Source organism: Metopolophium dirhodum, chromosome 2 (genome assembly GCF_019925205.1).
Source record: "Metopolophium dirhodum isolate CAU chromosome 2, ASM1992520v1, whole genome shotgun sequence".
Taxonomy (NCBI): domain Eukaryota; kingdom Metazoa; phylum Arthropoda; class Insecta; order Hemiptera; family Aphididae; genus Metopolophium; species Metopolophium dirhodum.
This window is the reverse complement of record NC_083561.1, coordinates 5963471-5988670: the sequence shown is the minus strand read 5'-3', so window position 1 is coordinate 5988670 and position 25200 is coordinate 5963471. Positions and strand designations below refer to the sequence as shown.

The 25200-nt window shown below is 31.3% G+C and overlaps 2 protein-coding genes across 9 annotated transcripts in view; one reads left to right on the top strand and one right to left on the bottom strand.

The window, feature by feature from the left end:
• Positions 1–87: 87 nt before the first annotated feature.
• On the bottom strand, positions 88–9848 carry LOC132939367 (protein charlatan). Of its 4 annotated transcripts, none has more exons than XM_061006487.1 (4): positions 9072–9295; positions 4929–6168; positions 3596–3936; positions 88–2599 (listed from the first exon to the last, which is right to left on the bottom strand). In XM_061006487.1, the coding sequence occupies exons 2-4, from the start codon at positions 6108–6110 to the stop codon at positions 2455–2457; spliced, it is 1668 nt and encodes a 555-aa protein (XP_060862470.1). In that variant the 5' UTR covers positions 6111–6168; positions 9072–9295; the 3' UTR covers positions 88–2454. The 4 variants fall into 4 exon arrangements, with proteins under 4 accessions (XP_060862470.1, XP_060862469.1, XP_060862467.1 ...); XM_061006486.1 differs by lacking the exon at positions 9072–9295 and adding an exon at positions 9314–9848 and having other exon boundaries at positions 89–2599; XM_061006484.1 differs by lacking the exon at positions 9072–9295 and adding an exon at positions 9321–9848 and having other exon boundaries at positions 89–2599.
• Positions 9849–11388: 1540 nt separating this feature from the next.
• Positions 11389–25200, top strand: part of LOC132938421 (regulator of G-protein signaling 17) — a 29348-nt gene continuing 15536 nt past the window's right edge. For 3 of the 5 annotated variants that reach the window (XM_061005248.1, XM_061005247.1, XM_061005246.1), the window contains exon 1: positions 11390–12329. The gene's annotated coding sequence lies outside the window, so the exon portion shown is untranslated. Of the gene's footprint in view, positions 12330–25200 lie in introns of all 5 variants that reach the window. The other 2 variants (XM_061005245.1, XM_061005244.1) reach the window with 2 other exon arrangements.

Sequence of the window (25200 nt, the reverse complement as noted above, 5' to 3'; positions counted from 1 at the left end):
ATACATAATATATAATTATTAATACAATTAAAATTTAAATATTTTATCATTACAATAAATTAACAAATAGGAATTGTTTAAAAATATGTTTAAATTAATTGGATGGATTTATTTAAAACTCAAAATTTTTGATGTTATGAAATATATTTAATATTTTAATCAACAATAAATGCATCCTACACAAAAAAAAAAATATTTTTATATATTAATACATATTATTTTGTCTGTTGTAAATAATTAAAAATAGGAAGTTGTTATAGTAAAGTTAAGTTTATATAATATAAATTATACAATGATTTTACAAACTTTATTTTACGGCTTGATTCTTAAATATTTAAATTGATCAATGATAATCTTTTAAAATATAAAGAATAAATAATATATATTGGAAGATATAGAAAATATTGAGAAATTTGCTTCATAATAAGTTGATTATTTCTATTTACTTGACATTTTGTTATACTTATAATTTATTTATAATTTAATGTTATGGATAATGTAATACTTTCACATTTTCAAAAGGCAAGTGTACATTTTATGGTATGTACAACATTACAGAAAACAGTCTATTTATATATACTACCTACTATAAAAAATCCTTGTACATGTATAGGCCTCTGTTTAGGTGGTTAAGCCATCCTGGTTGGTAATTTATCATGTTCTAAAAACGATTAGTGGGTGGATATATTTCCACTGTTTTAGAAGTAAAGTAAAGAAATTCACAAAATATTTTGTTATCAAATAATAATAAATGTGCAAGTATAATTAATGTAGTATAATATTAAATTTAAATAGTCCGTCTATAATCACAATTTATTTCTTAGGAATTATAATATCTATTCTAACAAACATAATAGGTTTTGTAATTTGTAAATAGTGAATTCATGAAAATTTAAAAAGAAATTTGGTTATTTAGTATTTTCATCAAATTTAGATTTTGAGTGAATCAAGTTACGTGCCTATTATTTATAAATCATAACATAAAATGGTTGAATATTAAATTTAGCATATCAAATCAATGTAGATCCTTGGCAAAAAAGGTAGGTAGACATGTAGGTACCTAGATAATGCAATTTCATGTACCTAAATATATACCTACTTAGTACATATAACTATCTATAATATTACAGTATGTTTTTAGATACCTACACAATTTCTGTTCAACAATTAAAGACATGTAGTTAGTTAGGTAGTTTTCTACCTACTTATGAATAGACAAGTTTATAAGAATTATGTAAAATCAATAATCATTTGTTTATTAGTTTGAATCCTTAAATATCAAAATGGTGACAAAAAAGACCCTGCGAGAAATTTTTAAAACATAATTTTAAACAAAATAGATATAAATTGTAACTATTATAATTATAATATGATTCATTGTAAGCTTAACAACCAATGTTACAACAATCTTTAACAATAAAATATAAATATAAAAATTAATGGAACAATATCTTATTAGCTAATTAATAATCTGAATTATATAGGCAATTAAATTTATTATTTTGCCGTTTGGTTATGGACATTGAATTCAGGACACAGAATTATTGTAGGTGGGTTTAAGTAAATCGTCAAATTCAGTGGGGGGGGGGGGGGATTTCAACCGAAATCCCTTCTTAGAAACTATATTTTGTTTAGAACCCATAATATATTGTAGGTATATTTATTATTTTTATACTGTTTAACAGTGTTACCTACTTTTTGATCGTAAAACATTTCCGTATGCACCCCGACCATAAAAATGAAGATAAATCTTAACCTATACCTATATTACGAAATTGTGCTAATAATACGCTTTACTGTCTTAGGTAGGTACGTGAATTGTAATAACTAATAAGTGATGAGTACCTACCTAATAACTAACAGTTGGGTACACCTATACGCTATAATATAATATAAGCCTACAATATAAGACTCGAGATAGGTTTAGTAGGTTAGGAGGTCTACGCCGATTTAATTCGAGGACCTTGATTTTCATCTATTCTTCTAGTTGAACCGGAAGCCAGACGCGATTGGCAATAATAATGGGTGTATTAAAAAGTATGGGTAGTAGGTACCAACCTATAAATTATAATTGTGTATATACCTAGTACCTATACCTACGCAGCATAATATTACATTACTTAGGTAGGTTTATTTGGGATGCTCTATGCGAATGCCGGAATTCATTAAAATAGTAAATTGAATGGGTATAACTAACAATTTTTTGAACTTTTTCTCCCAAAAGTCATTCAAATTTAATACGAGAGCCGTTATATTATTGTTATCAATTATGTACCGTTTTAAAAACGATCAATGCAAATATATCTGTAAGACACCAAGACTTCTATATGTATTTATCCTAAATAATCTCGATTGAGGTTTAATGCGTATTGTATGCCTGTCGATAGTTTATTTCATCCCTGTAACTACGATTAGGTAATAATATTCGTTTTGGCACATCGATTTAATTAACCATTATATTTGAATAGAACTCTGAGAATCCGTCACGCCCGCCATTGGCCAAACGACAATTACGTCGTTTTTGTCTGCAGTCTCCTCGGATTGTTCAGGCGACGACGGGATAGGCGATGTCTGGGTTCGACGAGACCTTACACTTTTGCTAAAGAAAAAAACAACAATATTAACACAAATAACATGACGTAATTACGTAAGTAAAATTTAATAACAATGTTTCAGACGTATATATCGAATGTATAAATTGTAATAATGTAATGTTACATAGTTTTGTCGCATTATTGTATAATATACTGACTACTATGTTCATGTCTACATACTATACTTACCTACTAATTAGTTTTGCAGAGTTTCCGACTTGTAAATAGTAGAATAATAATCACTGTGTAGTTATTTTGTAATTATTACCGCAGACTACTGAGCACTACACAAACGTAGTATGTATGTACCTTTCTTTCATAGCATTATAGAAAGTAATAATTACCTATAGGCGTATAGCGCATCTTGTTAATTAAACTAGACCCCGCCACCCCAGAGACAATATGTTCAATGGATACAATAATATAAATTATAATATTATATTATCATGCACACCCAACTTATTTCTGTATTAATTATTAACAACCATACATAGGTATAGAAGTCTTTTAATTTTAATCATTAAAATAAAATGTTAAAATTAAATACAAATGCATAATATAATATTCCATTATTCAATAATATCAATTATTTGTTTTAGCGTTATAACCTAAACCTATGCACTATGCGCATCGTACGTCCGTACCAACACAGCCAATTCCGAGGGGTTTATCAAAAAAATATACCTGTATTAATATATATATATTAATATGTTCTATAAAAACCTGTGTCTTGTCTTGTGTGTTATCTACTCCCCCATTCATGTAGGTAGTTAGGACAGTTAGGTACGGTGGTTTAGTGCTAATAATACGTCACGTGATGTAGATCAACTGATCAGAAACAATAATTAGCAGTAAATAATGATTGCGATTTAGAAACGTTGATAATTTTTGGTTTTTACATCTGATCTGTGCAAAGCTTAAAATAATATAATCATATAAATTATGTGAAAATTAAACGCATTCGCGCGCATTTCACGGGAAATATTGAAAACGGAACTCACTGATTGTTTTCGGACTGATGGACGTACAAGTCGTCTTGGTCCTGAGCAATGTACGAACAACGGCAGCACATTCGTTTGCTGTGCACTTTGAACACGTGGGTAGCCAACCGTTCGGCTCGGGCCGCTTTGTACTCGCAGAATACGCACTCGTAGGGCTTCATGTGGGTGTTGAGGTGCCGTTTTAGACACCAATTGTCGACGCCCGACCACGGGCAAAACGTGCAGCAATACCGTTTCTCGAAGTTTTTCCGGCTGCCCTTGCCCTTCGGTTTGGTCATCGCCACCGTACTCGTCGGCACCACCGAGTCCACTGCCAAAATGGTATCGGGTGCAAACATCACCTAGAACAATATGACGTGTGTGGTTAGGTTAGGTGGTAGTTATTAATTAAGATAATGCTGTTATTTGTTGTTATAGCTTGTAATATTTAAATACTATTATATACGTTAAACTAAGGCTCTACATATAATGGGTATGCTATGCCACCGTTTTGCGACTCATTTATCAATGATAAAATGATAAAATAAAGGGGGAAAAATTCATATTCACATATAACATTCGCAAAATGGCGGCGTAGCATACCTGTACCTATAGTGCCCTAGTTAAACACGAGTACATTATTTAGCGGCTTAGTCGTACACGATTTGTGGTAGGTAGGTACCAACTGGCTACTATACAATTTCTCAGGCAGTTAAACATTATAAATACAATAACTAGGTAAATAATTAATACCTATCAGTGGAATAATTAGGAGTTTGTCTTAGGGAGAGGGGGGGGGGGGGGGGTAGACATTTTTTACACATAAAATACTAAGTACTAAATACTAAATAAATCAAATAAATATATAATAAATACTAAATTTTCAAGTACAGTGATGATAGTGGTACTTACTGTTGGGAATACTAAATTGTGTAAAACGTTAAATGTAAAGTATATTTTACCCATATATAGGTAGCAATGTAGCAATTTAATATAAGCTTATATTATATATTATATTTTTATCAAAGAAAAGTTTGCTAAATTTTAATTTATTTGGTTCAGTATAATGTTTTATTTTACGAACTATACGTTCATGTAAAATTTAAATTTGAATATATAATAATTATATCCCCCTCAAAAGATGAACCCATTACTTGATATTTGGTGTCCTTAAAAGACAGGTATGAGAACAATATTCTGAACTCAACACATGATATTACTGGGTAATGGTTAGTACACGTATTAAAATTTAAAGGTGGTACAGGCAATTTTACAATTTGTATAAAACTTGTGTTTTTTGGTATACAATGATTGCACACGCCGAATAAAAAATCTAAATCTAAGTCCAACTCACCGGTTTTATCTGGTTAGCTGGTATCGGTATTTGTATGGTGTGCGTGCCGGTCTGTTCGTTAAAATTGACCACGGCGATGTTGACGACCGTCTGCTGTTGCTGTTGCTGTTGCTGCTGTTGTTGTTGGTCGTCCAACACGAGGGGATTGTTAGCTGCAATAATTGGTGCCGGGGGCAGTGGTTGTTCGTCGATCGTCCGTGACACGATGATTTGCGTCTCCGGTTCCAGCGGTGGTGGGTCGCCCGAATACAGCGTCACCCTCTGCAGGTGATGTTGATGGTGAGCCGCGGCCGCGGCTGCAGACTTACCGAAAGGGTCGCGCTTCACTCGGCTCAAGCAGTACTCGTGTTCTCTGTGCATGCGCGTGTAGTGTTTCTTGACGTGGTCTGCCCGGTTGAACTGCTTCTGACATATGTCGCACTGGAACGGTTTGTCTTCTTTGTGTATGTTTTCGTGTCTGGTGTACAGGTCCCGCCGATCGGTGGCGTACGGACAGTGGGCACAGTTAAACCGCTTCTGAGCGGTCTGCGTTTCCGTGTCGGCCGCGTTCAGTCGCATTTCGTCGTCGGCGGCTTCCGATTCGGCGGATGCTGCTACGGCAGCGGCCGCTGCGGCTGCGGCGGCGGTGGCTATCGCTTTATCTGCCGCCGCTTTCAACCGGCCCAGGTAGCTGGTGACCTCTTCGAGTACCGGGCTCTCCTTCCACGATTTCCGGCCAGCCTGCTGATGCGTCCCGTGTTCGGCCACCACGTTATGTTGTCGGGCCAAGTGCAAGCGGATGCACTTTGTGTACGCGCTCGCGTACGGACACTGCGGACACTGGAACACCTTGACGTCAGCGTGAGTGCCCAGCCAGTGTTCGGCCACACTAGACAGAAGGCCCATGGAATCGCACTCTTGACACTTGAACAGTTTCTTGTCTACGTTGTAGCTGCCGATTTTTGACGTAGTCCACGCGATCGTTTCGTCACTGGTCATCCAAGGGTCGTCCTCGGGCTGCGATGGTTCGCCGAACGACTCGGCCTCATCGTTGTCGATCATACTCAGGCCCTCTTCTACCATTTTGTACGCGTCTTGGCCAGCAAACTGCCTGTCCTCTGACGACGATGTGTCTTGTCCGTAAATTTTTTTCGTAATCTCTTTGAACATGTCCTCGTAAATATCCATTTGCACATCTGCCATTGCGGCTTGCCTACCATCTAATTCCACCACCGGGATCGTTGTACGGTGCACGCGTCACCTTAAATTCAAATATTTGAAACATTAATTATTAATAGGTATATTATATCTAAGTACATATTTTTTTTTGTATCTGTATAGTTAATGACTGTATAGAGCTATATACTTTGACGCAGTACGGTCATAAACGTGTTAACTTTTACACTTCTTACAATCTGAGAATAAAATTATAAATTAATTTAAATAATTATTAAAAAAATTAATAGATTATATTATATTAATACGATTATGATATCCACCTAATAATTTATGGACAGCCGATCTTTTTGAATAGCTGACACATATATCTTATAACTTTCACATTAAGATTAATTATTGAATTTACAATAGTATAAAACACCTGTTACATCCCGTGGATGACCTAAATAAATCAAGCTAACTTTCCATTCCGTCCGTTTTGCATCGTGGTGTTATTGCAATTTAGGAGTATATTTTATTAACATACGGTTCAATTTTCAGTTGAATTATTTAACTCTATAAAAATGTTCATTTTTATGTTAAACTTAAATTACTACCCTTATATACTATTCTCTAGAATACATTTGAAATTTATGTAAATTAGTGATTAATTGATTTTAGTGCTGCAATTAGGTACTATAGTATTTTCTATGCAGAAAATTAAAATTAAATAAATAAATAAAAACTACATGACTACATCGCATGGTCACATGGATAATTATTAATAATTAATTCGTATGACTTAAAACAATTTTAGTATTATTGTTTTGAATATTATTTTCCAAAACTTTTTATAGTACCTAATGTTGTTCTTTAGTAGGTACCTCTTTTATCCACGTTGACTCCATTACTATATACCTATACGCCTATGCTACAATATTGTTATCAGGAATCAGAATTTCAGCTATTTCTTGAGTAAACAACGTTTGTTTTTTTATATATATTTATAATTTTATGTGTACAGTTTTAGATAAAACTTACGTCATACATTGTATGTGTAAAAAATAACACAGACAAAATTGTTTAGGTAGTTTATTTAGTGATGGAACTATAAAACAAAGTAAAATGATAACAATTCATAAATAATATAATTTTATTGTATAATTATAAAGTATTAATTGAACATTAATAATTATGCGTAGTATAATTTATTCACCTCATCGATGGACACGTATTATATGTCCACATTCGGAAATTGTTTCGTTTTATTAAAGTATATTATATTATATACAAAAATGTTTCAGTTCGTTGGAATTAAATTGAAACAACAATGATTACGAATGAAATTATGAGCGGCGTATGTCAACAAATACCATGATCGATTTGTAACTATATAATATAATAGGAACTAGTATTATTTAGTGTGACTCCGCAAGCATGCCGTTCACCCCAATTTTCTCTTATAGTAATACATAATTTATTCAAATTCTGGTTTTTGGAATTTTCAAAAATATTTAAACACTGTTTTATCATTATTCAGATTTTTATACCATTTAAAGAGTCCTGTGGCGATAGGAACTTTTTTTCTAATGAGAACCAATTGACTGTTATGCACTAGGCGACTGGTTTTTTTTAAGAAAAATGTATGCACCTTAATCAAAATTTGAACGAGTAGTTTCAGAGTTATTAAAATATATTATAATGTACTAATAATAATATTATAAAAATATCATTAAAACTGGGTTTATAAAAAATAAAAATGTCAATTATATGTAATATAATTAAATTATCCAATTATAATTGGATCTGGTAATTACTATATACTCGGGCAATTGTTAAAATATTTAAAACATTTAAAATATTGATAGAGTAATATTAATTACCAACATTTTCAGAAAAGTCATCCGATTAACTATGTATACAGAATAAATGGGTGATTATCATATTTTGGATAAAATAAGTTAGTTTCACCACGAGACCTTCCTTAAGTGGTTTATACAATTTAAGTACCATTTGAAAATATTGTCCTTACATACAAATTCTAAAAAACAGAATTTAAAAAAATCGTGGTGAACTCGCTTGGTTAATGATCATTGCTGTATACTATTGGGAGTTAATAATTCAGTTAAGACGTCTGATAGAAGTGCACATGGGCACAGTGTCACAGTGATAAGACATATTATTAATATTAATACTTGTAAAAATCGGGGTTTCCCCTAATATGTCATATAATAATTATTCATATCGCAAATAATATATTACACTAGTTATACTACGCAGTGGAATTTTTTAAACTTGAAACATTTTTGTTTTTTAAATGCATTTGACTCGCAGTTATCTACGGATATGCAGCTTACCCAAGACCAACGACGCAATATGTTGCAAGCATATTTAATATAAATGTTGAAACCAAATATAACAAAATATAATACTATTATTATTATAATAATTAATGTAATATCATATAATTTTTATATTATTATCAACATGAGTATTTGTTTGCAGGCCACCTATGCATCGATGTAGCACAATTGCCTGCCCAAACGCCGTGTAACGAGTTAGTCGGCGACCCGCACCGACGACGTCACAAAAATACCAAATTTACTATAATATTCATATTATTAAACGGAAAGGTATAGTCGACAATCGTAGGATCGGACAGCGGTGAATAATAATAATATTATAGTCGTTGATATTATCACCGCTCTGTAACATTATTAACGAGAAAAAGTTGTTCGCGCGTCTTAATATTATAATACAGACATATTCATAAAATATTATAAACTATAATAATATCACAGAGTTCGAGTGTTCGATTGTCGCTTCGTATACACAATTGTGCGCTCTGCCTGTCCGATAATCAATAAGCCCGGAACGAACGCGTACCGTGCACGGTACACACTTGTTGTGTGATAACGCAGCGGTGGTACGCTAGGTACATAATATTATGACAACGAGATTAAAATATGGTTTTAATATTTAAGCATGGTAATAAAAACGTGATACCGTTATAGCTGCAGAGTTTTGCGGTGTTGGAGACGGTGATATGTGTGTTACCATAATATTACTACTCCTAAGCGCATTCGCCGGTTGTTGGTAATATCATAATATCATACAGCTGCGGCCGTCATAGGGTCTGTGGGGTATGCCATATGTAGGTGGGTACGACTATTTTCGGTTCGCACCCGTATTATATATGATTCGTCGCCATCAAATATATTATAATAATAACATATTATATATTATACCGTATACCGTATAATGTCGTCGTCGTCGTCGTCGTTGTTGTTGTTGTTGTTGTGTGTTATTGTGGTTATGCGTGTTATTGTTACGTACCGATGTCGTAGAGAAGCCGTAACGTCCGCGGCGTCCGGATCAATTGTCGACCGCGGCCGAGTGGCGGTGACGCGAAAAACGACGACGGCACGACAAATTACCGCGCGCCCAGGGAAATGATAATAAACGACTACCACTACAAACGTATGTGATGATTGACTTAAATAAATGCATTGCGACGTGTGCAGAAAGTATTGTGGCCGTCCAACAGCACCCTCTGCCGGTGGACAGATACGTTTTTCCAGCAATAACTGACAACAACAGACATCGTCGTCCAACCGCCCAGCGCCGTTAAGCCGTTTCGTTTCGCGTTTACCCGGTGAAAAAATAACGGGTAAAAAGAAAACGACGAATGGACTTCGGGAGTTTTTAATTTTTTTTTATAAATTTTTTTTCGGTTTCAGACGTTACAGCAGCCGGATGGGGTGGAAGAGGAGGTGGCCGGAAGCGAACGCTGTACAGCTGTGGGGGTAGGTGTAGAGCGTAGCGCGCAAGGGCGTAGCTACGAAAATCGTTCGATCGGCTACAGCTTTCGGTTGCTAACGGCGACCGGCACGTTGGATTTCGCGGCCAGATAGCGTGAACCCAGCAAATAGCACATTTTCGAACTGCCAAATGCTAGAGGTTTTATATACATCTTCGTCCGTGTCATCCGCAATATATGTGGAGGGGGAAGGGTTAGGATTTATAACGGTATTTTCTACGATTTAAAGACAAGAACCGTCGTGAATGATTGAATTTTCGAAATCACGACACGTCAAAATCAATGATCATTATTACATTTTACTCGTCGTACTATTTGGAAGCCGTTTACAATAATGACTTGGGTATATACACGTATCGTATTTCCAACAGTAGACGGCTTAGCTAAGTAGGAATATACGGCTGAAGCCTGCAGTCAATATTGACTTTATAGAAGCGAAAGTATACGGCTCGTTATTGCTTATATATTATAATATAGTTGCCCGTATTGGAGGAGACTTATGTAAACGCTTTTGCGTATTAAAATTCGTGGATACGTTTGCATACAGCAACGCGTGAAACATCGAACACGGTTGCCAGGAGGAACGGAAATATCGGCAACACGTTTAACTAGCAACGTGCGCTATGTTCATGTACATTTCATATTGTATACATTGCATGTCACATTACCGGAACGTCAAAAACTGTTTAAATTATTTTTTTCCCGTAGGAAAAGTGACGTCTTTTTCAAAACGTGTTCATGTTTAAGATCAGTACACGAGAAACGTATATAATATTCATAATCCGTATTGTTCGTAATGTATGGTATATAATATAATGATATAATATTTATATATTATAATGCATTATATCGTGGGGACAGTTTTACGAAATTATACATTATAATATAATAACTATACAAGACGAAGAAAATATTATGAGGACTCGACGTCGATTCCCGTGTGTGAATCGTCGACGACAGACAGCAACGTATATATTAATATTATGATGATATAAAAACGAAAAATTATTTTAATAATAGTATAAAACTCGATGAGGGCTCGCGTAGAAAAGTGACACAGGTATAAGGCCCCACCACCACAGTCGATACCACGCCGAATGACGACGATAATATAGTTGTGGGTCATAAAATATTGTATAGCAGCTCCGTGTAAATGTAAATGTTTACAGGTGTTTGGAACGGTAATGGGTCTGTGCCGTTTTGGCCGCACTGATTGGTGAATTACGGATGACCCGGTTTCCACAAGTCTTTGTGTGCATGTGCGCGAGCGCGGGCCATGCAAGTACACGAAGTGTGTCGCGGGTGCGCGTGCGCTTGGTCCACAAGCGCGCGCGCGCGCGGCCGCGTAAGTGTGGGTGTGCGTGTGCGTGTGTGTGTGTGTCGTAATGCGGGTTGGCGAGCGCGTGTGCGTGTGTTTGTGCACGTGCGTGTGTGAGCGTGTGCGGGCGCGGGCGCGTTGCCGTTTTCGCGCAGGGTGCGGGAGGGTCCTTCTAGTCGGGCTAATCCGCCGTCTATGTGTGTGCGTGTGCACGCGGCGTCAGGTCAACTGGAGTAGTGCGTACTCCCGTAAGCCCTCCGCGTCGTCAGTTTTTTGAGTGTCTCGGTCCGTGCGGTGGGCTCTACCTCGCGCTGGCTGGCTGGCGAGGCTCGTCGTCCTCTACACACGTTATTATTGTTATTATTATTATGCCGTCGATGCAGCAGTGTACCGTTCTATTATATCGCGTGCGATAATTACCATTAAGTCATCGTTACTTATTTAACGCCGTCGTGGTATGTGATACTAACTAATATTATAATATTATTGCCGAGTGCAGACATATATAGAAGACGACATAATAATATTATAATACAATAATAATATGTTTCGTTGTTTTTGCGCGCGCGCGTAGCCGTGTGGCGCTATTTTTAACGATAATATAATAATAATAATAATATAGTGTCGTGAACCGTTGTGCACGAAGGTATATCGCCGGAATCGTTCGTCTTCCGTTTGTTATTGTTTTTATTACTGTTGTAGTATTATGATGCGGTTGGCAAGCGATTTTTGTGGTGTACCGTCACCGTCGCCGTAGTGGGCGCAACGCGACGCTAATAGGATCGCGACCGGTGAAGGGGTCGGCCGTAAAAAGAAGGAGACGAACATCGTATATCAGAGATCGAACGGCGGAAGTCAAAAGTTCTGTCCGGGTGTTATAGCCGGACGTCGATGATGCCATTCGGCTGGTCACCGGGCATCAACAGCACTAGCACCGGTATCAATCGCGCCTGCACCAGCACCAGTAGCACCGGCGGGAACGTCGGCGTGTTCGGCGAATGGAGTGCGGCCGGACCACGCGACGGCATCGCGTACAGGCCGTGTGTACCACGTACGCGGCAAGTCATGTACCTGAAATCAGTTGACAATCCTATCTGAATGATCCAGCGCAGCGGTGTCTCAAAAGGTACACGTACCCCGTAGACGATTCCCACACCCCTTCCCGGCCCAACCGATACCCCGCACCAGTCCTCCGTGCCAAAGTCCGCCGACCCACACACGCCCCACAGTCGTCTACTACTCTGCTCCTTACTCACGCACCACCCATCGTCCTCCACGGCTCTACTCGCCACCGTCTCACCACTTGTTCGTTATACTCTCCCATCGCTATCCTTCCACGCACCCATTTCCGTTATGTATAGGTGTACTCCATAAATGCTTCCCCTCCACCAAAAACCGGTAGCACCGTGCCACAATTAATTATACCCAACATAGCTTTTATAAATGTACATTATAATAAAATTAAATAACAATCATGTCGATACGGTATAGAGAGATACATCATCGATATTATACTTTTTCATAATTGTCCCATTATTGATAGATATTGCTATAATATGGTTAAGCTTTACATTGCAAGTTTAATTACATAGGTAATTATTATTAGAGGTATTATTCAGTTCATATTTTGTTTTTAGTTAAATTGTCAAAACCATTTAAACTACTTGAAATATCAATAAAGTAAATGATTTTACTGTATACCTGAGGGTGCAGGTTATTACATACTACTATAATAGACACCGATTTAACTTCAATAATTGTTGACATTATTTTAACCCCTTAAATGTCTGAATTTAAAACGAAACACATTATTCAATTATTATAAACATGAAATAATATTACGTCATTTGGTTAGGTATTGTATTTAGTTCACCACACGTCTACTCATATACTTTTACACCTGTTATTAAAGCGTACAGTTTAATTTAAATGTAATTGTCGTAAAAACTGAAAAATTTGTATACTATTTCTCAGAGAATATTTTCCTATGTTGAATGTTTGTATTTTGGATATAAAATAATGACAATATATCTGTGCATAATTTTCTGGTTTGACGGTAATTGGATGATTATTATAAACATTTTAATACGTAAAACACTATATTGTGATACTGTACATTCGCAGGAAAGATCATGTCAGTTAGATTAAATTATTTGCATATTTTTTTTTATTGATTGAGGTAGAAAAAATAGCTCTTAAATAAAATTGATTTTATAATTTTACTGATTATTATACCTATTATACTATAATATTTATACATAATAACTCATTAAAAATATAAATATTTGGAAAACAATTTATGGGGCAGTAAAAGTTAGATAGTAATTATAACGGTGGATTATACTAGAATATTTTTCTCGTACGCTACTTTGAATAGTTTAAAATTGTGGAACAGTATTGGTACTTTAAAATTAATTCGATACAAAGGAAAAATCTAATACATTCAGCTTTTATAAAAGATCTTGACCGTTCTAGATAAAATCAAGCTTTGTTAAAAATTATATTACAAATATTATAGGTATAAGATTTAGAATTTTCTTATTAAAAACACCAATATCCGAGGTAAGCGAAGCGAGTTGAGTACTATTTTGTTAATAATTTTTTGTCTACATTTTCTATAGTTTTATTTCAGATGTGCTTTTATATTTGTAATTCAATGCTATAACGTCTTATTGCATTAGTTGTTGAATATATTTACTGATTTATCAAGTAGGTACCTATAGGTACCTAGAGGACACAGATAAATACTACGTTTTTTTGGATTAATACATTACCAGCTTTTAATAGTTTTTGAATATTTTTATTGAAATCTGTACATGTATGACTGTATGAGTACATCATCTTGTCGTTAGTTGAATATGACCCTTTGATAACACCTCAATCGTTTAAATTTACAAGTTACAATAGCACATTACCATTTGCGTTGTAAGACTTTTCATCAGCTTGGTAGATTACTTGTTTGTGTTATTACTTATTAAAACTTAAAAAAACAAACAAATATTAATAACAAATAAAAATTGGTTTTTGTCATTATGGAAAACATTTATAAGTTTTTTTACTGTCTGAAGGTTTCTAAAATGTTATATATGGTAGCTGTTTATGACATGAGAAACTCTTGGCTGTGAATATTTAAAAATCTAATATTTTCCCGTTTGTATTTAAAAACGATACTGAGTTAGTGAAATATTGTGTAACAAGAGGTATCGCAATATATTATTTTAAATAATATTTCCATTACCTTTATTTTTAAAATATTACCTATAGAAAATTATAGATGATATGTAATTTTCATACAAAGTATTAGTAACATTTATTTAAAAAAAATAAATATTATTAATTAATACTAAATTATACTTAACATATTTTTGTAATTTATAAATGTTTTACCTATACTATAATTATTCATGTATACTATAATTTGTCCACACTGTAATATGCATCAATTAAACCATCACCATCGTGATTATATTATAGCCTCTCATAGGGAGACAAAAAATTCTCTTCAATACTCAGTAATGCCATACAATTGAGTTGTATGGTACACATAGTCGACCGTAAATAATTTTTTATTCGTTTGAGACAAGACAAATAACGTCTAATCGTACAGTTAGAAATTGGTGTTCAAACATATTATTATATTCTTTGTACCCTATCTATATTAGGCTACACATCCATTAGAGAATCTTCTCATATTAATTTACATATTTGGTATATTTAATATTTATACAAAGAGGAGAACTACTTTTAATTTATTTGTTCAAAGATTTTAAATACTATTTAAAAATATTAAAATTTAGGTATACATTATACAAAAAATGTTTTTTCCATATTTTCCAAATCTGCCCATCCCAAAATCTTAATACTCGAGGCCCCAGCCTATAGGGCTTGTGCCTAAATACGTTCCTGATTAAAGTTACGCAAAAACGTCAGGAAGACGGGAACATACTTTTATTTATTACAGTCATGGACTAAAATATTAACAACTTATAGTACGATTCATTGTAGGTAAAGTTTATATAATCTGCTAAAAACTTTAATGATAATAAAACCTACTAGAGTCTATGCATTGTGTAGTTATTGTTTTAATTTCTGTATTTGGAATAATTGGGTATAATACAAAGTTATATATAGATTCTGAAAAGCTTTGTCATAGTATCATATTATCACAGTACCTATAATATGTATGACTACGTTGATATATTACAAAATAAAACAGTATTTAATTAAATGCTGTATTCCTTAACTTTTTTTACATATATTTTACAATAAAAACGGGTAATATTAATTCTTTATTAAATTATGTTGTTGTTAATATCATAATTAAAAGTGGCGGAAAAGCTCTTGTCATTAAAATTTTTTAAAATTAATAATTTAATAAAATAAAGAAATTTACTTACTAATTACTATTATCCATAACACATTATAGTGAACATTGTATTATTTTAATTATTTTTCTTCGGCACAAGTCACTATGTATATCAATTTGTAAAATTCCTTATATAGAAAAAAAATGTGATCGTTAACGACATAAATATTAATTAATAAACAATTTGAGTTTTATACATGAAAAAGTACTTTTTCAAAGTTAAGTATTTTTTAAATTGCGTTCTAGGCATAAAATGTTTTAGTATAAATACGAGTTGGATGATTACAACAATGACAATTTAATATGTAAATATATTACATTGGGATAATGCCATATAGTACTGGTGACTGATGGAAATATTTATAAAGATGATAGATTAGATTAGATTCCACAAAAAGAGACCAACCGCTTAAAAAAGAAAAAATGTTGAGAAAAAACGCGAAGATAAAAAGATAATTAAAAAAAAAATATGACTGTGGCACTTGAAAAGTTTCCCCTCTTAATCATTTACTTTCGTGAAAAATAAAGTAAATACTTTATTTTAGGAAATATAATACAGTTAGTAATAAATGACGATAATTTATCAAGTATAGTTTTATTTTTTTTATTCAGTGTTATCAAATTTGAGGATCAAATAGTTTATATTTATAATTCGATCATTATTATTTATCAATTTAGTTTTAACACGTTTCACTGAAATAAGTTTAAATATTAAACATTCAATTAATAAATTATATTATTTTTATCTTCTTACAAACATAATGTACTTAACTGTACCTACTACCTACCTAATTCATTCCTTTTTAGATATGTAGATTTTGCAATGTTAAAAAAATCGATTTAATATTAACTGTACAGAAAGTATGGTTTGTTTGTATTTAGTATCTACTTATTTTTGTAAAAATAATTTTGTTATTCTGTAGGTTTATTATTTTGAAAGGTAATTTATTATTCCATTAAAATCGTAACATAATTATTGCTAGTTATTTTATATATCATGACAAAACGATAAAATGTTACATTTTTTTTAAAACGAATTTAGTTTAAAATGTAAATATTAATTAATATCTAATAGTAAAAAAAAATAAAAACAAAATGTACTAGATAAAAACAATAAAAAATTATACATACTTTTTGAAAATGTATTGAACATAGATTAATCATAACTCATAAGCAAATTAATTTTATCTATGTTTATAATATTTTATACACATAATATGTTTTTTACAAACATACATTCATCGGTACTTTTAAAATATACGTAGAAAATTAAATGTGGTAAATTATCAAAAATCAATATCAACTAAATATGAAACAACTAGATACCTATTTACATTTTTTAGTAGGTATAATAGTAATAACTTTAATAAACTGTATAATATTATTTATACTTCATATTATATATGACAATAACAGACTAATACGTGAATTATTTAATATTATCTATTACCAAATATATTATAAAAAGCATTTACGAAAACGTATTTTTAAACAAAACATAATTTTTTGAACATATATCGTTTATTTGTTTTTATATACAGCCATTGGTATAATATAATAATAATAATGGTCGTTTTTCCAGGTGAAATTTTTCTTTGAAATTAAAATGGATATTGTTGAATATAAGTTGAAAACAGAACGACTGATAATTTAAAGGGTATTCGACGGAAACATTTTTTACAGAAGTTCTTCGAGGTCATAAATCACGACTAAACTAAAAAACTACATTCAATACGAATCACGAATGTAGAGTATACGTACAATGCGCTCTTGCTTTTTAGTTTCACGTCTCTGAAGGGACATTATCGATCATGTTCTGTTCACTGTTGTTTTTTTCACACGATTAACTACCCCCTTCGTTTATTTTTTATTAAATGCATAAAATCGTATGACAAGAAATGCTTTCCATTACGGTTTTTATAATTAATTGTTACAAACTTACAATCATATTAAGGTAAAAGAAACTAAATCATTTGACTATAATAGTTTAAAATCTTAGTTAAGTAATTTTAATTAAAAATTAATTTTTATTAAAATAACCTAGTATAATGTGTCCTAAAAATAAATTAAACATAATTTATTAGGATAACGCGCAAGTTTAATTTAATTTAATGTATACGGTGTTGTTATTTGAATGGTAAATATTCGATTTCTTGTTAAGTATTAATGTTTTTAGAAACAATTGTTTTTTTAATTTGAAGTCATAACAAAATAGTGATTTTTTAAAACATTATTTTTATTATAATTATTATTATTTAATGTATGTAACAAAAGTTATTTTTCTGACTCCATTTCATATTCATAATTTTTAAAGTTACTGTTATTATAGCTATATATGACCTGTATTGGATGATTTATTGATTGTGTTAAAGTAAGGGGTAATAGATAGTAGGGGTAGTAGGGGTAGTAGTAATAGATAATAGTTTCTATAACTACAATGTACCACAAAATATGGGATATACTTATAATTAAGCATATTTTATAGACAATTAATCTGAAAATAATAGTTAAATCTTAAATTACAACATTTTAGAAATGTTATTTTATTGATGTATCACACTATTAATTTGTATTAATTGCTTGACGTATTTAGAACGTATCGTAAAGTTTACTAACTTAGTGGGTAAAGTTATTAACAGTGATATACAAAGAGTTTTTAATCGGGAACATTCATTAAATGGGAAAGATAGGATGACATGTTCCTGTTTAAAATTATTGTGTATTATACTAAAATAAATTATTTTAATTTTAGAATTCCATATACATATTTGGTTTTAATACTTGTCATTTGATTATCTAAAATTTAAGGATTGAAGTATAAATATTATAGTGTTTTTTATGACATCAATTATTTTTAATCCCTAATATTATTAAAATCTGAGTGTAATATTGTAATTTAATGATTATTTATAAACATGAATGAATAAACCATTTTATAATAGAGTGTAACTATATTAGTTAGATTATTCTACATAAAGGAACTATTGTTTTAATTTACATGATATATAAGAATATGATTCCCAGACTATATGTCAAAACAATTGGTTTGGGAATTAATATCAAAAAGAATTATGCATTTATACTTATAATGTTTACTCACGAGTTATGAGTCATGACATTAGAAGTTTTCTTAACTATAATATAATTATTCTTTGCATTTATTTTTATTGGGAACAATTATACATTTTTACAATGCCAAAACATAGTTTCTATTGAATAATATCAACAGAAAAATCTTCCAAGATTCGTTTTGCAATAACACGGTAATAATAACATAACAGTCGTATTCTTCCGTAATTTTATATTTTGTTTAAACGCCGTCCACTAGATTTTGAAAATAAATATATATAGGTAGTCGTAGTACTCTTAAACAAACTGTCGGTTGTCGATGTGTTCGATTATAATATATTACACGCCTTCATATATACTAATAATCAGTGCACCCTAGAATAGACTATAGACACAACGTAAATCGTTTGGAAATCCAATAGAGAAAAAAAGAGAAAGCATCTAGGGCGTAATTGTATAGGTATATTATGTCATGGGTAAATGTTGAAATCGGGAAAACCTTAGAAATTAAAAGGCAAAACATGAACTATATGGAAAAACTTGGGAAAAACGTCATAGTTTGATTTTTTCTCGGGCAAACCTATAGTTGTGACCAACATATCACTTGGGCCAAACCGTATCAACTTTATATTTACAGTAAGCACCATATTTTTTATAAATATTAGGTAGAAATTCACAAAGTAATAATTATTAAATAAATTGATCATATACGTAGTGCATCATAGTACATTTAAATAATAAAAAAACATCAAAAATATTTTTTTGTCGTAGGTATTTATATTTTAATTATTTATTTACATCAAAATAATATTATTATGTACTTTTTTTTATAATACTGAGAAATATTTAATGTATGGTTGCTGGTTTTCCCAAATAATATTGATCCCAACTAGGTTTGCCTGGGAAAAAGTCGTAGTATGACTTTTGTCTAAGTACCGTGAGCGATTTTTGCGTTTTGACCTGGAATTTCTGAGGTTTGACCGATTCCGATACTATATATATTTCTATTTCAATAAAACCTCGATTGTTCATTTCGCACTTGCTATAGCTCAGATGTACTCTGTATACACACACACACACACACACACACACCGGTATTTGTGTGCACGCGTGCGTACGTGTGTGTGATATAATATGATAGCCTTGTGTCAGTGGGGAGCGAGGCGTTTGGCGTACGTGTTATATCGGTACGTAGTGTGGATCGGTGAAGATGGCGTAGAGGGTGTAAAAGGACTTATACTTGACACACCAGAGTCCAGTGACCGTCGCACACACTACATATTGTTATACGTCTATGTATTATTATTATTTACAGTTCACATATAGGTACAATGCCGTTGTTCGGAAGCGTTTTTGGGAACCCCCGCGGAAGTGCCGGCTATATATATAGGTGGGTATAGTAAATAACCGGGTTATGTTGTGGGCAGGTACGCCCGGGGCGGTACTGGGTCCCCGGCATATTGATTGGGGGCCCGGTGGGTGCGCGCGCGCGCCGATCACTGTTGTACGGTCATTCACTAAACGTCGGCTGGGCAGCAACCACCGCGGCTGCCAACGCCGCCGCCGCCGCCACCGTTGTCGTTGTCGTTTCCCTCGAATCGACGAGGCACACCCGACTACTCCGCGGAATCAACGAATACGCTAAACAAATTTTCAGTGGTTTCCAATATATCGGATGAAAATCCAAAAAGTCCCCGAACCCCATTCGAACAACACGACGAGATCGAATATTTGACTTTACGTTTCGTCGTTTTTCGAAACAGCTAACATTATTGTACCATTACTAATACTGATACTAGTTGCATGGTTTTTTTTTTTTTTATCAAACCTATCACATAATATTAAACTATTTCAGTATAATATCTACAATATCCATATAACTATTTAATATGTCTTCACTAATAATGATCGAGGAAACTCGCTAGTCGTGAAAAACCTATTTAGGTCTGGATTTTTATCGATGCTACATCTGCGAAAATGGCATTGTCGATAAGGTCTCATTGACTATACACTATACGTAGCAACGTCGGTTTTTTAAATATTAGTGCCCGATTTGAGGGGATGTTGTAGGGGGACCAAGTTTCCGATATAGTGGGGTGCCTGCGTGAAACGAGTCGCCTGCAGTGCTGCCAGTCGTGCGGCGGACGAATACTCTTTAGCCCTGCGGTATTCTATGGCGTGATGGATAATTTTTTTTGATAATCCCATACTCACAAATCGATTTAAATTACCGTTGATTTAACAACCACTAATTTAAATTGAATTTTTCAGATTTATTGTAAATACGATTTTTTAATTTGTAAAAAACACATTTGTATTGTGGTGAAAGGGGTTTTATTATGACATGTTTATACCCGTGTTTGTATATGTATGTCCGATATGTGTTCAGTCACTGTTATCTATAGTGAGATGTGTATGGTTAAGATATGAGGGCGATATGTATAGGCAATTTCGGTACATATGTGTGTGTAGATACTCGACTTTAACCAACGGCTAATAATAAATAGACGAATGTGTGTCCTCATCTTTTCTGAACTCAATCTATAATATTATGGGTACTTAGTGCACTAATACATAATTAATTGCAATATTATTCTTAATTATTATTAGTAATACTGATGACTCCTTCACAACGATAATATCTGAACCTAATGTTTTATAAATTCAGTAAATTTTTACTTCACAATCAACAATGGCTCCAGATGTCAAATACAGTGTGTAAGCTTATAATAAATAATAGTGTACAGACTATTTTCAACTTTTAATTCTTGAAGCCGAAAAGCAGGCGGTATTCTGCTATTTATGCTAATTCCTCATGTAATAATATCTATTATATCGTAATAGCATGTATATAGTTATTAGTATAGTAACATAATATTTTTGATTTCAGTAATGTACATTTTAAATGCATAAAAAAAACTAACTATTGTCAATTAACGTAATAATAATAATATTATATCTCACTTGTATATTTTTAGTAAGATGTAAAAATATATTAAATATTGTAATTAAAATAAAATAATTTAAGTTCGGATAAACTAGATATTTTAAAATAAAATCATTAAATGCATAAACAATTAATTTCAACCACAATTTAATTTTGTCATGAACGTTTTGAAAGAAAGACCAAAAACTTGCTTAAAATGTAAATATAAAAAAAATGTCAGGAAATATATTTTAATATATTCATTACTGATTTTATATTTATACACTCTTAACAAAATGCTTTTAACTATCAATACAACATTAAATTCAATCTAAGAGTTCGTACTGTGTTAGAACTAAGAAAGAAGTAGCATTAAAGCTCAAAAATAAGATTATTAGAATATGTTTATTTGATAACTATTTATTATTATAATATTACCGTGCTTCGTGCCCCGTGGATAGAATCGAATTTTCGTATTCAAGCTTTAAATTTAAGTTTAAAAATGTGAATTATACATCAATTAATTTATATTACATATTGATAATATTTGTTTAATGTTTAGCAATATTTTCAAGGGCATTTTTCAAGATTTTCTTGAAATATATTGTATAGTAGACATTGGTTAATGTGAGTCTACATTCCATTTTTAGAGCACTTATTACTTCTAGTGTTTTCTGACTTACTGAACAAAACCACATAGTTGTAAAACCAATAGCTTTTACGCTTCGATTAGACTATGACCCAATTAATAGGCACGAGTTTTCAATTATTTTTTTCTGTTAAACTTTTTTAAGGTATTAAGAACATATTATGCCAAGCTATTGCCAGTAATTGAACAGTTTATCAAAAGCGACTATTATTTAAAAAAGACAATCCGTAAAACGGTTTATTGTTCAAATTTATAATTCATCGAAAATACAGATAGTCAAATAATACTTATTTTTTGTTTGTTTTGAAATTCCACGTTGTTCAAGTGTTATAATTTAATAGATAAAAATTTAAAACTATTCCCTTATCTTTCAATTTGTATAGATAGTATATACGGTTATAATAGTGGCACGTCGTCGCGGTCATGTTATATTATATATTTTGAACTAACTGCGCTGTTGTGTATTATAATGACATAATTATATCATTTTAAAAACTTTTTTTTTTTTAATTAAGTGTGTTGAAATTACACAAAACAATTATACTATATTAGTTTAAAAGGTATATTTGTATATAAAAATGTACGTATATAATTTTAACAACAACTTTAATTAATAAAAATTATTAATTCTTTTATGACTAAATTTTATGTATTTTAATTTTAGTGCATTAAATAAAAACCTTAATATTTAAAATGAAGTACATTATTATTATTGATAAAAAGAAAAATATTTTGATAACAAATATTATTGACGAATTGTTATCGTATATTTAATTTAGCACTTTGAAGCTTGAAACCCTAGTCTGTGCAGTACTTAACTCATTTTTGATTTCTTTAAAACCAAGTGTATGCAAAGACCATCGGTAATTTCATAACTTATAAAAAAATATTGAATATCGCAATCTTGTTTTGGAAAAATGTCAGTTGACATGGTTGTCACTGAGCTTAAGAAATTAGCTTATGGAGAATGTTAAGAATAATTTTTCAAATATTATTGGGAATTCAAAATATATTTATTAATTTAGTGATGTATTTAATCCATACAATGCAGTAATTTCGTATTATAAAAATTAAAAAAGTATCAACCTCAATAGTAGGTACTTTAATTATTCCATTCCATTTTTATATTATTGTATAGGTATTATACAATACTAATTTAGGGGAGGCTTGAGTTTATTTTTAGGTGGTTAAGCTCCCCGCTTTATAATATATGTAATATGTATAAATTATAAAAAGGTGGGCAAGTGGGTGTCGCTCTGTTGTACAGAAGTTTACAAGTGGGTCACTGTAATAGATGGTGTTAAATTTAAATTCAATGATATAATATCATTGTATAAGAAAAACGATTCTGATCGAAGATGGTCAGTCAGCCTATGATATATTACTAAGTATATTTAATGATATTATTATAAATAAAGTAAATCATTTAACTTTTTCCGTGGAACCTTGTTTTAAATTTTCAATTCTTATCCTTAGGTATAAAAGTTGAACATTTTTTAATTTTTAACTGCAAAATCATTTTTAAATTTTAAATTTGACACATTTTGTCAAAACATGAACTTTAAATGTTCTTAAAAAAATGTGTCCATGTATTTTAAATATTTTTCAACTGCTATTGTAACATTATATCAGGAGCCTTGTATTACCTTTTCACACTTTTTGGCCCTACAAATAAAATTTTTTTTGATATTTAAAGAAAAAAAAGTTGAAATTTGAAATTGTTTGTAAACATCTCAAAACAAGTCAAATTTTTTTTAAAATTTTATTGTGTATAGAAAATAAAAATATAAACATTCAGAGAAATTTTCATGTATCTAAAGTTATTAGTTTTTGAATTGCAACAAAATAAGAATACTTCTACATGAGCTATCGAGTGAATATCCAATCTTGTAAAAATATGAACTTCAAAAGCTCATAAAAATTTAATTAAACTTTTTGTAAAAATTTTTCTTTATGATGGTATACAAACTTATGAGGAATCTTGTATTACATTTTAAAACCTTGGATTTAAAAAGAAAAATTTTTATGAATGTCTAACTCAAAATAATATGTCAAGTTTTGTACTTTAAATGCTTATAAAAAAAAATGTGGCTTTGGATTTTAAATATTTTTCAAATGCCTTTGTAATAATATATTAGGAGCCTTGTATTCAATTTGCAAGCTTTTTTACTCAAAAAATAACATTTAATTGATAATCATAAAAAAAAAATTACTAATAAAATTGGAATCTGAAAATATCCGTAAACAGTTAAAAAAAAATCAAAATATTTTGAAAATTCGAAAAACAGAAAAATTATTTTATTGCCTATTTCATAGAAATATTTCTAGTTTCTGTGAGTAGCGAAAAAGCTATTTGTTTTTAAATTATGTGTGTGCTTTTATTTGGATTTATTTAATATTGTATTTTTGAGTAAAAGAAGTTCTTTAAAAGTTTCATAAAGTTTTTCTATCGATTGAAAGTTGATGGTACAGACTATATGGAGACTGTGTTTGAGAAGGCCATCTTAAAAATTTCCCAGTTGCTGTAGCCCTAAAAATATTCTATTTTGGAATATAAAATTATAAATAAAGATTGCCATAAAACAAGTAAATCACCTAAAAAAATTATAAAGAATTTCTAAGAAAAAAGTGAAGTTATATATATACTATTTAATAAATAATATACAGGGTGATTTACCAAGTATACTAGCTCCTTTTTTTTTGTTATTATGCATTAATAATGCATGTTATTAAAAATCTGATATTTGGAATTTTAAATACCTATACTTCAATACAATATTTTAAAATGTATGATATTTTTTGTACCACTCAAGGAGTAACATATATTGACGCAAATTTCTGTTTTTCAAATCAGAAATACGCTTTTAAATGTATAATAATTATTACCCAAGCATAAAATAATTAAATCTACAAAAATAAAATTGTATCAACTATATAAATATTTAATTATTATACCAGTAGGCCAATCAATTGCCATCATATGAATG